Below are 15,363 nucleotides of genomic sequence, written 5' to 3'. Positions count from 1 at the left end.
AGCCAAGATGGGAATTATTCAGAGTTATTCACTCTGGCTACCTTCCCCCATCCTCACTCTACACAAAGTAAGGAGCAATTTGGGGGGCTGGAGCAATAGTACAGCAGTTAGGGCGTTTGCCTTGCATGCAGCCAACTCGGGTTCAATTCCCAGCATCCAATACGGTCCTGTCCCCCCCCCCCCCCCACCCCGGCCCAGCACCTCCAGGAGTGATTCCTGAGTGCAGATCCAGGAGTCAGCCCTGAGCATCGTCGGGTGTGACCCAAAAAGCCAAAAAAAAAAAAAAAAAGGAGCAGTTTGGTTTTATCTTTCAAGTTTTGTGGGGTCTTTTCTTTTTTGGTTTCTTTTTGAGGGTGGGTCACACCCGGCAGTGCTCAAGAGTCACTCCTGGCTCCGCATCAGGCATTACTTCAGGAGGTGCTCGGATGCGGGGTATCAGACCCGGGTCCAATGCCCAGACGCTGTACTATCTCTCCAGCCCGTTTGTTTTTGTTTGTGTGTTTCTGGGTCACATCCCTGCAGTTCCCGGGCTACTCCAGGAGAAGTTGAGGCAGGGGGAGGGGCACTCTCGTGCCGGGGAATCCAGCCCCGCAGGGCCTCCCGCTCGCGGGCAAAGCTTTCAGCCCTTTGATCTCTCTGGCTGAAAAAGACCTGGTGGACGGGGAGGAGTTTGCAGACAAACGCAAAATCGGTTCTTTCAGGCGCAAGTGTCCCTGCTAAGCCCAAGCCTAGAGGAGGCCCGGCCGTGTGGCGGAGAGGTGTGACCCCGAAGGCTCCGAGGATTGGACGCGGCGAGGCAGGAGCCGCCTACTAGGCGCTCGCGGCGGCAGAGGGCCAGGTTGTGGGGTCGCCCAGGTTGAAAGACTGGTCGAAGCCACGCGAGCGTGAGTCAGCGCTGCCCCAGGGGCCCTCCGCCCCTTGGGGGTGAGTCGTCTTCGGGGAGCGGAGGAGAAGAAGGCCGGAGAAACTGGGCCAGGCTGCACTTGGAACTCGAGGGTCCTCGAGGCCTCTCCGCCGAGTCTGAAGCCCGGGGCGCTACACGCACTTGAGCATGAAGAGTTGTAAGACGCCGACCTGGGCCGCCTGGGCGGGCTGGGGCCGGGGCTGGGGGTCCCGCCAGGCCGGGGGTCGGCTCTCCGGCGAAAATGCAGAGGACTTGTCTTTCTCCAGTCTAGCCCCAGCGCCCCTGGCAGGGGGTGGAGGGGGGTGGGGGAAAGAAACTTCGCGTTCCGCTTGGCGCCACGAGGCCGAATTGGGAAGAGGGGCGAATCCAGGCCGCGGGGCCCCGGCCCTTGGGTCGCGCGTGCATCAGCTGGGCCTGCAGAGGCCGCCTGGAGCGCCCCAGGATCCGTTTCTGGCCCTGGCCTCCCCCCGCCGTGCGAATGGGCCGCTCCGCCGAGCTCCTCCCCCCGCGCCCGGCGCGCGGTGGAAAGTTCCATGCCCCCTCGGGCTGCGGCCGGCCTTCGTAGCGGGGGACGCAGGCTCGGTTGCCAGGGAAAGCCCCGGACGTGACGGCTGAGCGCGACCCCGAGCAGCCTCCCCTCTGGCCGTCCGTCATTCCCCTGTGCGCGCGCTGCCCTCGAACCCTGCACACACACACACGCACCCCGCCCCCAACCCCCGTGGGTTCCAGGTTAAGGAACCAGCAGGCGGAGCGGGGCTCTCGGACCCTGGCCAGGTGGGAGTTTGCACTCTCCAGGGGCTCTGCGCTGCTGCTGCTGCACGGGGCCCCTTCTTGCCGAACCCCGTGTGGTGCATGGCTGGAGTGAAAAGCTGGGGAGAGCCGAGGCCTGGGGGTGGGGGGGACCCGGTCCCCCGCGCGCGGAGTTGGGGGCGGGGCGCCGGCTGCGCTTCGGTGCGTCTGCGTGGTGGAGGTGGCCTGGAAGTAGGTTATTCTGCCGAGGACTTGATGTGGGCACGGGGAGGAGGCTGGGTCCCGGGGCGGGGGTTCCGAGGCCGGCGGGGGTGGTCCTCGCCCTCACACGTCGCCCCCCTTGCAGGCGGGAGCATGCTGGGGCTGTGGCGGCCGCGGCTCCCCCCGCCGGGGCTCCTGCTCCTGCTGCCGTTTCTGCTGCCGCTGCTCCTGCCCGCGGCTCCTGCGTCCCACCGCGCCTCCTACAAGCCGGTCATCGTGGTGCACGGGCTCTTTGACAGCTCGTACAGCTTCCGCCACCTGCTGGAATACATCAACGAGGTCTGGCCGGGGACACCCCGTTGTGGGTTTGAGGTGTCTTCGGGACAGAGGTTGGGGTGAGAGGATGGGGAACTGAAAGCCCCCGCCTGCTCGTGTGGCTCTGCCCACGTCCTAGCGGAGCTGGCGCGGGTGGGCGTGGGGGACGCGATGGTGACAGCCCTGATTCTAGTGGTGGCTGGCCCCGTGTGTGGGAGGGGTGGGGGTGGGGTCCACCGTTCTTTCCTGTTCTCCCCCTTCCCACAGACACATCCCGGGACTGTGGTGACAGTGCTGGATCTCTTCGATGGCAGAGAGAGCCTGCGACCCCTGTGGGAGCAGGTGCAAGGGTTCCGAGAGGCCGTGGCCCCCATCATGGCAAAGGCCCCGGAAGGGGTGCATCTGCTCTGCTACTCACAGGGTAGGCGTCCTCCCGTCCCCCCACCTCCTAAGTCTTTCTGGAATCTTCTCTGAGGCACATAATTGCAGTGCTCTTGCCAGGACCCAGCTGACATCCTTGTCTGACATCCCTCAGCACCCAGATCTTCTCTTTGGCTGTGTCCCGAGTGGGAAGGTGCCACTTTTGGCCCCATCACCTATGGTTTTAGACACCGGGGATAATGGACCATAAAGCGGTACCCAAGATTTAAGCGTCAGAGGGACTGGAGAGATAGTACAGTGGGTAGGGCATTTGCCTTGCATGCGGCTGACCCGGGTTCAATTCCCAGCATCCCATATGGTCCCCTGAGCACCGCCAGGAGTAATTCCTGAGTGCAGAGCAAGGAGGAACCCCTGTGCATCGCCAAGTATGACCCAAAAAGAAAAAAACAAAAACAAAAACAAGATCTAAGCGTCAGAGACTCAATCTAATTCTGGCTCTTGTGTGACATGTCGCCTCTTGCCTGCTTTCTCTGGGCCTCAGTTTCCCTTCTGGACCTAGTGTCGGTGGTGGGGAGAGTGGGGAGGTTGTTGGCCAGGCATGCCCTGAGTTCCTCCCCGACATGTTCTGCCTTCAGGGGGGCTGGTGTGCCGGGCCCTTCTCTCCGTCATGGATGAGCACAATGTGGATTCTTTCATCTCTCTCTCTTCTCCACAAATGGGACAGTATGGAGGTGAGTGGGCACTGTGGATTCTGCAGTGGGGCCTTGAGTTGTGCGGGGCACAAGGACTCGGGGTCACTTGGCACTACTGTTCTCTTGCCAGACACAGACTATCTGAAGTGGCTCTTTCCCACCTCCATGAGGTCCAACCTCTACAGGATCTGCTACAGCCCTTGGGGCCAGGAATTCTCCATCTGCAACTACTGGCATGGTGAGTAGCGGATGCCAAATGGGGGTCACCGTGGAAAAGACATCCTGGCTGCCTTCATCCACAGCAGTGAAAATAATGTTAAATTTATTGACATCACTCGGTGAATAGGCACTGCTCGAATGTTTTACATTTATTCCCTTATTCCCCTTACAGTATAGTTTAGTGAAGGGGAAGGGAACCTTTACTCTTGCTTTGTAGTCTTAGGGCCTTAGCTGATGGTTCTCAAGCTCTGCTCTGAGCTCAGTGCTCGGGGATCCTTGCTGGCAGTGCTCAGGGGACCGTGCGGTGCTGGGGATCAGTGACAGGGCTCCAACGTGGGCCTTCTGTGTGCAGAGGATGTGCTCCAGCTGCTCGAGCTGTGCCTGTCCCTGTCTTTGTTTTATTTCTGAGAGGTGCTCGTGTGGGAGAGAAGGGGTGGAGGGATCTACTCTAGGCTTTTCCAGGGATCTAACTTGGGACCTCTGCCCTTTGAGCCAGTTCCTCCAAATCTTTTATCTTTGAATGGTCAGGTAGTCAGTATTTTTGTTCTTTTTTTTTTTTGGGTCACACCTGGCTATGCACAGGGGTTACTCCTGGCTCTGCACTCAGGAATTACCCTGGTGCTGGGGGGACCATATGGGATGCTGGAAATCGAACCTGGGTCAGCCGCGTGCAAGGCAAACGCTCTACCCACTGTGCTATCGCTCCAGCCCCAGTATTTTTGTTCTTTAGGCCATTTTACCTCTGGTTTTTGTATTTGCTTAACAGGCCACAGCCTGTGGTGCTCAAAGCTTATTCCTCGTTCTGTGCTCAGGGATCATTCCTGGCAAGGCTCAGAGGATCATACGTGGTGCTGGGGATTGAACCCAGCTTGATTCCTGTAAGCAAGCACCTTACCAGGTGTCCTGGCCCCAATATAATGTGGCAGCCGCTCTCTTCTGTTCTAATACCTTTTTGTTTACAAGAAACAAGTAGAGGACTGGGTTTGGCCCCATGTTTACAAATGGGGCGGTTTGTTTTTATTTTTGTTTGGGGGCCACACTTGCGGGGCTCCCAAGGCTTTACTCCTGGCTCTGTGTGAATGGATCACTCTTATCAGGACACAAGGGACCATAGGCAGTGCAGGGGATTGAACCCGGCCACATCAGTTATGTGCAAGGCAAGCGCCTTACCGCCAGAAGTAGTTTTCTTTTTTTTCTTTTTTCTTTTTGTTGTTTGGGTAATGCTCAGAGACCATGTGATGCTGGAGAATTGAACTCAGGCCTCCCAGTCTGTGAGGCATATATTCAGTCCTTTATTATCTCTGAGTCTAGAGTAGTTTTTAAGACCATGGATCCTGTGAACCGTTTAAAGCCTGTTTTCCTCACACGTGAAATAATATTAATATAGTACCTATCGACTGGAGCGATAGCACAGTGGGTTGCATGCAGCCGACCCGGGTTCGATTCCTCCATCCCTCTCAGAGAGCCCGGCAAGCTACCGAGAGTATCCTGCCCTCACGGCAGAGCCTGGCAAGCTACCCGTGGCATATTTGATATGCCAAAAAACAGTAACGACAAATCTCACAATGGAGATGTTACTGGTGCCCGCTCGAGCAAATAGATGAACAGTGGGATGACAGTGCTACAGTGCTATAGTACCCAGACCCCCACCTATCTTAATCAAGTGGTTGTGGCATCAGGAAAGTGCACGGGGCAGTGCCTTACATGAGACCAGCCTGGATCCAAGCCCCTGAGCCCGGCCAGGAGAGCCCTTGAGCACTGTTGGGTGGGGGCCCAAGAATCAGAAAAAAAACAAAAACGAGAGTCTGGGAAGGTAGGTCAGAAGGCTGGAACACCTGCTTTGCATGTTGGAACCCAGATCACCACATGGTACCTCAGGCGCCGCCAGGAACCACCCCCAGCACCCACTCATATTGAGCCTGCCCCAAAAATGTATGAAACAGGTGGTTGTGGAGATAAAAGAGCTGATGGATGTGAAGTACCCTCACAGCAGGCGCTGGCTAGAGGTGCTTGCTCTTGTGTTTGTGGTGATTATTGCTACTCCAGGATTACCGTCCACGTCGGTTCTTCTCAGCCTCCAGTCTGGCCTCCTTTCCCTGCTTTTCTGATCATCTTCCTAACCGCTTTTTGTACCCAGACCCCCACCACGATGACTTGTACCTCAATGCCAGCAGCTTCCTGGCCCTCATCAATGGGGAAAGAGACCATCCCAATGCCACAGGTAAGACCCTAAGCAGCATCCATAGGTCCCATGTTCTGCTCTCTGACCCCTTACCCAGCCGCTGTCTCCTGGCCCGACCCTCTGACTGAGTGTCATTTTCCCACCCTGCAGCATGGCGGAAGAACTTTCTCCGAGTGGGCCGCTTGGTGCTGATTGGGGGCCCCGATGACGGTGTTATCACCCCATGGCAGTCCAGGTAATCAGGTCACTGTGGCCTAGAGATCTGCTAGGGACGGTCTGTCTCATACCTGCTCCCCTATTGTTTAACGCTCCCCCCGTCACCCACGCCAAAACCCTGGGCGGCGTCCCTGCAGGCGCTTGTATCTTGCCAATTACTAAGTCCTGCCACCCGTTTCCTCCTCATCCCTACTGTGGCCCATTCATGGGGAAAGTTTTGGGTTTTTATCTTACGTTTTTCAGTTTATTACAAAAGATAGGAATGAGCCTTTAGCTGGAAAGGTACTTAGGGAGAGGTTGGCATACTTTACCATCTCCTGAGGTTGGGATTGGGATATACACACCATCCTCTTCAGATGTAACCGTGCACCAACTTCCCTGCAAAACTTTTCACTTTGAAATATTTGCCTGGGGATGCAGAGATAATATAGCCTGTGAGATGCTTGCCTTGCACTTGCAGTTGGCCCAGGTTTGATCCTTGACACCCCATATGGTCCTCCCAAGCTTGCCAGGAGTGATCCCTTCACCACCAGGTGTGACCCATAATGAACAAACTTCTCCTGTTCATAGGAAGTTGCAGAGATAGTTTACAGAGGTCCTGTGCTCTGTTACCCATTTTCCTGGTATGACTGTATACTATGAAACCATACCACGGTGTTAAACCAGATCATTTATACTGCTACAGAGTGCAAGGCAAACACCCTACCCATTGTACTGTCACTCTGGGTCCATATGTTAAACAAACGAACAAAATAAAATAAAATAAAACCAAAAAGCAAAATAGGTGGTTGTGTGGCTGGGGCGATAATTCAGAGGGCTGGAACACCTGATTTGTATGTAGGAAACCATGTTGCCACATGGTCCTCCCACGCACTGCCAGGAGCCATGCCCCAGCACCCACTTATAACGAGCCACCGGGCCAGCTCGATAATACAGCAGGTATGGTGTTTGCCTTATACGAGGCTGAATCAGGTTCAGTCTCTGGCATCCCATAAGTTCCCCTGAGGACCACCAGGAGTAATTCCTGAGTGCAGATGAGTGCAGAGCCAGGAGTAACCCCTGGACATTGCTGGGTGTGACCCAAAAAGCAAAAAAAAAAAAAAAAAAAAAAAAACAGGAACAAAAACAGGGGCTGGAGCGATAGCACAGCGGGTAGGGCAATTGCCTTGCACGTGGCCAACCTGGGTTCGATCCCCAGCATCCCGTGTGGTCCCCTGAGCACCACCAGGAGTAATTCCTAAGTACATGAGCCAGGAGTAACCCCAGTGCATTTTTGGGTGTGACCCAAAAAGCAAAAAAAAAAAAAAAAAAAAAAAGAAAGAAAGAAAAGAACAAAAACAACCCAAAACAACCATTTATTTATTTATTTTTTTAATGTCAAGGGCAAACCCAGTGCCTCAATCATGCAAGGCAAGTACTCTACTTCTGAGCTACCATCCTGACCCTTTATCACATAACTTTTTTTTTGCACCACAGTGGGCAATGTTCAGGTGTTACTCTAGGCTTTGCACTCAGGAATCACTCCTGGCAGTGCCTTGGGGACCATATGGGATACTGAGGATTGAACCTGGGTTGTCCTTGTATAAGGCAAAACACTCTACCGCTGTGCTATTGCTCCGTCCCCCCTGTTATCGCAATTCTTAGCACTTCTTTCACTTACCCGGGATGTATTAACCTCCAGTCATAGCCTCTTCATCTAAGTCCTCAGAAAAATTCCTAGTTCTATGGCATTGCTTAAATGCCTCAGTTATAGCTCATCATTAGTGATCTGAAATGTCACCTGAACTACTCAGTTAATTTTTCAGTTTTGGGGTCCCTCCCGGTGATGCTCAGGATCCATGCTCCCGGGCCATATCCAGCAGTGCTTGGGGCCACTCCTGGTGGTGCTCAGCAGTTACTCCCAGCAGTGCTGGGGGGATCCGGCCCTGTGTCCAGTGTGCAGAGCATGCACTCAGGCCTTTGAGCTCTCTGCTCACCTGAGTCATCACTTTAATCACTCAACAAATATTTATTGAGCTCGTCGTGCCAAAACACTATTCTGGGCCTTGGGGATACGCAGGTAAAAGACAAGTTTTCTCGTGTAGCTTAACTTCTGGAGGGGGAGATGGGTCATAAATGTGACTATGTATTTCAGACGGTGGTAAAATAAGGCAGAGGGAGGAATGAGAAGATGCTTAGGGGCTCTAGAGGAACAGGACAGGCGGTGAGGCGTTTGCCCTGCAAGCTGCCAATCGGCTGGCACTACATGTGGTTCCCTGAGCACCACCAGGGGTCACTCCTGAGCACTTTGCAGTGTTTCTCCCCTCCCGCTCCCCACACAAACACACACACACACACACACACACACACACACGGAACAGGATGGCTGGAGTCTCTTAGTGGGAAGTCTCCTGAAGGAATCATCATTCGAGACTAAAGGAAGTTCTAAACAGTTCTACCTTCTCAGAGCAGAGACTAAACAGTTCTACCTTCTCAGGCAAAATGAGACTCAAGAAGGAGCTGCAAAAGGAGCTGCAAAAGGCCTGGGGCAGGTGTGAGGAATAAGAACACTGTTCAGGGGGCTGGAGCCATAGGAGGTGGGGTGCTTGCCTTGCACACAGCCATTCCAGGTTCATTCTCCTAGAAGGCCCCCTGAGCACCACCAGGAGTAGTTCCTGAGTGCAGAGCCAGAAGTAACCCCTGAGCATCGTGGGGTGTGGCCCCCCCAAAAATACAATACTGTGTAACTGGAATGCAAGGCACAAGGGAGGGGTGGCAAAAGGTAACAGGGAACCAGGTCAGCTTTTATTTATCTTTTATTTGCTTTGGGGCCACAGCTGGCATTGCTTAGGACTTACTCCTGGCTGGGCGGGGAGACTGTGTGGGGTTGACTGCATGCAAGGTCCTGCCTTCTGTACTGTCGCCCCAGCTTCAAACCATTTGAGCTTTTTAGGGCAAACTCAAACCCTGGATATTTTATTTTATTTTTTAAAATTTATTTATTTATTTTAAATATAGGAGTACTGCTATTTATGCAGCCATTGATGAATTTTTAAAAATTTTATATTCTATTTATAGGCTTTTTGGGTCATACCTGACAAAGTGTAAGCACATGCAGGGGTTACACGGGGCTCTGCCCTCAGGAATGATGATCCTGGTGATCCTTTGGGGGAACATTCGGGATGCCGGGGATCAAAACATATGGGATGCCAGGGATTGAAACCAAGTTGGTCACATGAAAGGCAAATGCCCTACCCACTATACTATTGCTCCAGCCCTGAACCTTGATATTTTAAAAATAATGTTTATCAGGACCAGAGGAGAGATAGTGTGTGAATTAAGGCGCTTACTGTTGCAAGCTGCTCAGGCTGCCCTGAGCACCACCAGGAGTGACCCAAAACCATCAACAACAACAAAAACAAAAACAAACCAATGTTTATCTATTTTTGGTGCCAAGGATTGAACCTAGGACCTTATAAGCAAAACATATGTTCAACCACTGAGCTACATCCAGGCCCTACGGTGCCCTCTTTCCCACTGAAATATGCACATCAGACTCAGGACATGGCGTAAGGGACTGGAGCATTTACTTTGCATGGCCTGGGCTTGGTCCCTGGCACTGATTGGTCCCTCAAACACCCCGGGAGAGGCCCCTGAGCACAAAGCCAATAGTAGCCCCCACTGCTGGGGATGTGTATAAAACAAAAAGCCCTCAATATGCACATGTAAAGTTTACTTTTTTGTGTTAATTTGAGCTGCATCTGGCTGTGCTCAGGACTTACTTTTGGCTCTGCACTTTTTTTTTTTCTTTTTGGATCACACCCGGAGATGCACAGGGGTTACTCCTGGCTCTGCACTCAGGAACCACCCCTGGAGGTGCTCAGGGGACCATATGGAATGCTGGGACTCAAACCCGGGTCGGCCGTGTGCAAGGCAAACGCCCTACCCACTGTGCTATTGCTCCAGCCCCACAGGGATCACTTTTGATAGTGCTCAGGGGCCCATATGAGGTGCTGTGGATAGAACTGGGGTCAGCTGTATGCAAAGAAAGTTCCCTACCTACTATACTATTGCTCCAGCCTGACTCTTTTATTTTAGGTCTTTTTTTTTTCTTTTTTTTGGGTCACACCTGGCAATGCACAGGGGTTACTCCTGGCTCTGCACTCAGGAATCACCCCTGGCGGTGCTCAGGGGACCATATGGGATGCTGGGAATTGAACCTGGATCTGCTGCGTGCAAGGCAGACGCCCTACCCGCTGTGTTATTGTTCCAGCCCCCTATTTTAGGTCTTTTTAAAATTTTGTTTTTTTGAACTACACTCAGCAGTGTTCTGAGGGCCACTCCCAGCCCAGTGCTCAGGAGTTTTCATGGTGGTATTTGGGGGACCATGTGGTGCCAGGGACTGAATGTGGGCCTCTGGCATATAAAATATGTACTTCAAACCTTGAATCATCTCTGAGCCTCTAGAATGTTTTGAATGACAGATGACAGCCTTAACGGAAAGGGATGAAATACAGCATCTCATTTCATATGCAGCTACTGTGAGAATAGTAAGTAACTCATAGTTCCAAAGCACCTTTACGTACCAAAACACTATTCTAAGTACTTTTCAAATAAAGTCCATTTAATCTACGCAACAAACCCTCTGGGATAATTACTGTACCCGCATTTGACATAGAAAGTAATGTATGTACATCAGAGAATAAGTGATGTATGGGTCTTATAAGCAGAACATACTCTCCGTCACTTAGCTGCATCCTGGCCCTGACCTCTTCCTGTTCCTGCATTGTTCTCTATCCCGTGTCCACTGTCCTAGCTTAAAACCTGCAGCTGGAATCCTGTCACCTATGTCCCCTTGCTGGGGCTTGCTACTCTGTGATCTGTCACTGGGCCTCCCTAGGATTGGGGCCCAGCAGCTTCCTGTCCCCTTGGCTTTCCTTAGCCTCCGGCCCATGTTGAGGTCTCCTCGGCTGTCCTGTCCTCTGGGTATAGGTGAAAGGCCAAAGAGAGTTGCCCGGCTGGGGCCTCCTTTTTACCTCCTATCTCCCACTCCCAGCATTCCCGTTACCTAACTGGATACCTTTTTTTTTTTTGCTTTTTGGGTCACACCCGGCAATGCTCAGGGCGTCAGCATTGCCTTTTCTGAGGGTGAGTTTTATTTAAAGTGTCAGTTAAATGAACTAGTTCACTTGGTGCACTGTACCCTCAGTTAATATATATAATATATTTGGGGCCACCTAGCAATGCTTAGGAATTAGTCCTGGGAGTGTTTTGGGGAATCATATAGAATATTGGGGTTGGCTATGTGCTTGGGTAAGCACCATATCCGCTATAGAATCTCTCTGCCACACCTACAGCTCCCCCACCCCCAACCGGTAAATTTTTGTTTTGAACCAAGATCGATTTTTGTTTTTGTTTTTGTTTTCTTTTTGGGTCACACCTGGTGATGCACAGGGTTTACACCTGGCTCTGCACTCAGGAATTAGTCCTGGAGGTGCTTGGGGGACCATACGGGATGCCGGGGATTGAACCCGGTTGGCTGCATGCAAGGCAAATGCCCTACCCGTTGTGCTATTGCACCAGCCCCGAACCAAGATAGTGTTTATTGAGACTTTCTTAGAAATGTGAGGGAAGAGAAAGGAGATGTGTGTGTTCAAGAGAGAGCACAGGTTTCTCCAGAGTGGAAATAGGCGAGCAGAGAAACAGACAGGCAAGCGAGATGCTTGTCCAAGGGAGAACATGTTGCTTGGACAGCAAGACAACTAAATATTTTTCACTAATAATTTATTGCCTTTTACTTTGGTGGGTTTTTTTTATGGGGGGTGTGGTTAGGGGGGTCATACCAGATGCTGGAGATGGAACCAGACTTAGCCCTGTGCAAGGCCAGTGCCCTACCCAGTGTACTATCCAGCCTCTTACCTCCCCTTTTTGAAAACCTACCAAGTAGTGCTTTAGTGGATCAGAGGCTTCCCAGGCATACTCGGCCAACTCAGCTGACTGGTTCAGTGCTCAAGTGCAGTGGTGGGCTGCTGTCCGTGCCCAGTGATGCTGGGGGCCACAGCAGTGCTCTGGGGATCATGTGGTACCAAAGAAAGAACTCATATTTTTGCGTATACAAGACTTGAGCCTCTGGCCAGAGCAATAATACAATGGGTAAGGCATTTGCCCTGCAGGCACAGACCTGGGTTTCGTCACTGTACCACATACAATGCCCTAGGGTTCACCAGGAGTGATTCCTGTCACTGTACCACATACAATGCCCTAAGGTTCACCAGGAGTGATTCCTGAGCACAGATCCAGGGGTAAGCCCTGAGCATCACCATGTGTGGCACCTTTCCCTCCGCCCCCCCCCAAAAAAACCCCAAAAAATGTGAATCTCTGACCCCAGAGTTATCTCTCTGGCCCTGCAATATGTTAAAACTTGACCATGTTTTCATTAGCTGTCTCTCATCTATGTGTGTGCATTGTGTGATATTTATATTGTTGTGTGTGAACCATGTGAGAGTAGGTTGCAAACATAACGTCTCTTTACCCCTATACTTTAATATGTCAGTGTGTATTTCCTGTGTGGGAAATTCTTTTCCACATCCACAATACAGTTATCAAAATCAGGAAATTGCCATTGATTCATTACTCTATATACTTTATTTAAATGTTTTCTTTCTTTGTTCTTTATTTTAAATGTTCTTATTCCAACATTTGTCTTTTTTTAGGAAAAAAATTCCAGTGTAAGATCCAGCCCATGTTCAGTTACTGTGTTAGTTGTGGCTTCAGTCTCAGTCAATGTGGAATTTTCCTTCAGTTCATGACTTTGATTATTTTGAAGTTTTTTTTTTTTTTGGTAGAGAGGGATTGGGTTGGGACTTTTTGGATCCCACCTGGTGGTGCTTACGGGCTGCTCCCTGCCATATTAGGGAGTTGGCTTGCATCAGGGTTTGGGATACTGTGCAGTGCTGGGAATGGAGCCTAGGTCTCCTGCATCACAGTACGCATGCGCTCCTTTGAACTGCCTCTCCAGCCCTGTAGCTATCTTCTAGACTCTTCCTCAGATGGAATTATCTTGGCTATTTTCTCATGGTTAGACACTTATTTTTTTATTTTGCTTTTTTTGTTTAGGGGTTAAACACAGCAGTCCTCAGGGGCTACTCCTGGCTCTGTGCCCAGTAGGGACACTGCTGGTAGTCCTTGGGGCGCCGTATGGTACCAGGATGGAACCTGGGCCACCCACAAAGTCTGTGCTGCAGCCCACTGAACCATCTCTCCAGCCCTAGCTCTTGTGTTCTTGGTGGGGATTCCACACACACAACGTAGCCTCAGGTCATTATTATGTTAAGGATTTATTTTCCCTGGTTTTTTTTTTTTTTTTTTGGGACCAAACTCTCCTGTGCTCCGAGCCCACTCCTGGTTCTGTACTCAGGACTCATTCCTGACAGGCTTGGGGGACTAGCTGGGGTGCCACAGTTTGAAACAGTGCAAGGCAAGTACCCGCAGTACTATCTCTCTAGCACTCAGCTGAGGGTTTTTGAGGGTCTTCTTTGAAGAGGAGTCCTGTTTGACCTGGAGAGATAGTACTGCGGGTAGGGCACTTCCTTTGACATGCAGCCAGCCTGGGTTTGATCCCTGGCGTCCTTACGGTTCTCCAAGTCATCCATGAGCACAGAGTAGGAGCAAGCCCTGAGCACAGATGATTGTGGCCCCGAAGCAAAAACCGAAACAGAAAGAACAGCTGTTCTCCAACAGGCAGTTGAAGGTCGAGAACCAGGAAGGACCCCGTCCCCAGTCTTGGTTTGTGTTTGCTTGCGTCTGGGCCACACTCAGTGGTGCTCAGGAATATCTTCATCTCACTGCTTGAGAGTCACTCCCAGCTGTGTTCAGGGGACCAGGGACCAGAGACCAGAGACCAGAGACCAGGCCTCCAGCTTGCATAGCATTTGTGCCAGCCTGTTGAGCATCTTCCTACCTAGCCCCATCCTTTTTTTTTAAAGAAGAAATGCGGTTTATTTATTTATTTATTTATTTATTTATTTAATTTATTGCTTTTTGGGTCACACCCAGCAATGCACAGGGGTTACTCTTGGCTTTGTACTCAGGCAGGAATTACCCCTGGCGGTGCTCAGGGGACCATATGGGATGCTGGGAATTGAACCCAGGTTGGCCACGTGTAAGGCAATCGCCCTACCTGCGGTGCTGTCACTCCAGCCCCTCCATCCTTTTGTTGTTGTTGTGTTTCAGGTCATACCCAGCTGGGCTCCGGGCTTATTCCTGCCTCTGTGCTTGGGCATCACTCTCTCAGGGCACCATATATGGTGCCAGGGATCAGTCTGTTTGCTTGTGTCTGGGCCACACTCAGTGGTGCTCCGGAGTGGTGCTTAGTCACATTCAGAGCAAGCGCCTTACCCTGCTCCGGCCCCCAGCCCGTTCTTATTCTGTCCAGCTTTCCTGGTAACAGCACTTCTTTCCCATCTCTCTGCAGCTTCTTTGGTTTCTATGATGCAAATGAGACGGTGTTGGAGATGGAGGAGCAGCTGGTGAGTGTGAGCTCCCGGAAGTGAATTCCGTGATCCCCGTGCACAGAGTCCCACGTGGTTTCTGTTGTCCTCCCTGCCTGTGACCTGGGACCCCAGCCGAGTCTCACTTGGTGTCTTCCTGTGTCTCTCTGTTCCATCCCCTGCTAACCCCCTTGAAGGTTTATCTTCGGGATTCCTTTGGGTTGAAGACTCTGCTGGCCCGGGGGGCCATCGTGAAGTGTCCGATGGCCGGGATCGTGCACACGGCCTGGCACTCGAACCGCACCCTGTACGACACCTGCATTGAACCGTGGCTCTCCTGAGGACATCCACAGGGACCTGTCCCCCTGCAGGCCCTGGCCCAGAGACCAAGCGGTGGCCTTGGATAGCCGAGGCCAGGCTGTGGTGTGCCTCACTGCCCCCACACTGCCCCCTACCAGCCAGGGCTCCCCACCCCCCCAGCTCCTCTGTGAATGACAGCACGTCCTGGACGCCCCACCTCGCGTGCCCTCCTTCGGAGGCTGCTCCTCCCGCGTCCTCCCGAGGCTGAGGATGGGAAGTGACACACCAGGTTTTCCACGCTGGCCGCTGCTGCTGCTTCATCTCTGGCCATGCCGGGGGAGAGCCCAGCCTCTGCCCACACGAGGCTCTCCTTCCCGGCCACTCAGGACATTTTTAGCTTCTGTTCTTCCCCCGGATCTCTTTTTTCTCTGAACTCCCCCGTCGTCAGCCCTCCCAACCTCTGGAAGGACTAACTCGTGAGCGTGGGGTTCTGAGGTTCCCCTATGGGGACAGTTCCGTTCTTGAAGTGTCAGTGTTGGGGAATATCTGTGGCCTGCGAGGCCCATCTCAGGTTTGGGGATCCCCCAGTCCCTATGTTCAGTGTTGGGGTACCCCTGGGGGCCTAGTTTCTTTGAGGCCCCAGCCCCTCTTTTAGCTACCCATGAATGGGTACGGCCCCAGTATTTATGAAAATAAAAGTTCCATTTCCTCAGTGTGTTCTGGCTTATTTCCAGG

The 15,363-nt window shown here is 52.3% G+C and overlaps 1 protein-coding gene across 4 annotated transcripts; it reads left to right on the top strand.

Moving 5' to 3' along the window:
* The first annotated feature begins 310 nt into the window (after positions 1-310).
* Positions 311-15,314, top strand: PPT2 (palmitoyl-protein thioesterase 2). Of its 4 annotated transcripts, none has more exons than XM_004621304.2 (9): positions 311-1,061; positions 2,001-2,194; positions 2,438-2,591; positions 3,187-3,282; positions 3,374-3,481; positions 5,600-5,683; positions 5,795-5,879; positions 14,313-14,367; positions 14,526-15,314. In XM_004621304.2, the coding sequence occupies exons 1-9, from the start codon at positions 1,052-1,054 to the stop codon at positions 14,667-14,669; spliced, it is 930 nt and encodes a 309-aa protein (XP_004621361.1). In that variant the 5' UTR covers positions 311-1,051; the 3' UTR covers positions 14,670-15,314. The 4 variants fall into 4 exon arrangements, with proteins under 4 accessions (XP_004621361.1, XP_054984697.1, XP_054984698.1 ...); XM_055128722.1 differs by lacking the exon at positions 311-1,061 and adding an exon at positions 1,088-1,678; XM_055128723.1 differs by lacking the exon at positions 311-1,061 and adding an exon at positions 1,783-1,885.
* The last annotated feature ends 49 nt before the right edge of the window (positions 15,315-15,363 follow it).

This window comes from Sorex araneus, chromosome 2 (genome assembly GCF_027595985.1).
Source record: "Sorex araneus isolate mSorAra2 chromosome 2, mSorAra2.pri, whole genome shotgun sequence".
Classification (NCBI taxonomy): domain Eukaryota; kingdom Metazoa; phylum Chordata; class Mammalia; order Eulipotyphla; family Soricidae; genus Sorex; species Sorex araneus.
This window is presented reverse-complemented; position numbering and strand designations above follow the sequence as displayed.

Bases quoted from the DNA above. Each gene is read 5' to 3' on its own strand.
- PPT2 (XM_055128721.1), top strand. From the start codon at position 1,910: ATGTGGGCACGGGGAGGAGGCTGGGTCCCGGGGCGGGGGTTCCGAGGC. The intron at 2,592-3,186 runs GTAGGCGTCCTC...TTCTGCCTTCAG, and splicing joins TCTGCTCTGCTACTCACAGG to GGGGGCTGGTGTGCCGGGCC. The intron at 14,368-14,525 runs GTGAGTGTGAGC...ACCCCCTTGAAG, and splicing joins TGGAGATGGAGGAGCAGCTG to GTTTATCTTCGGGATTCCTT.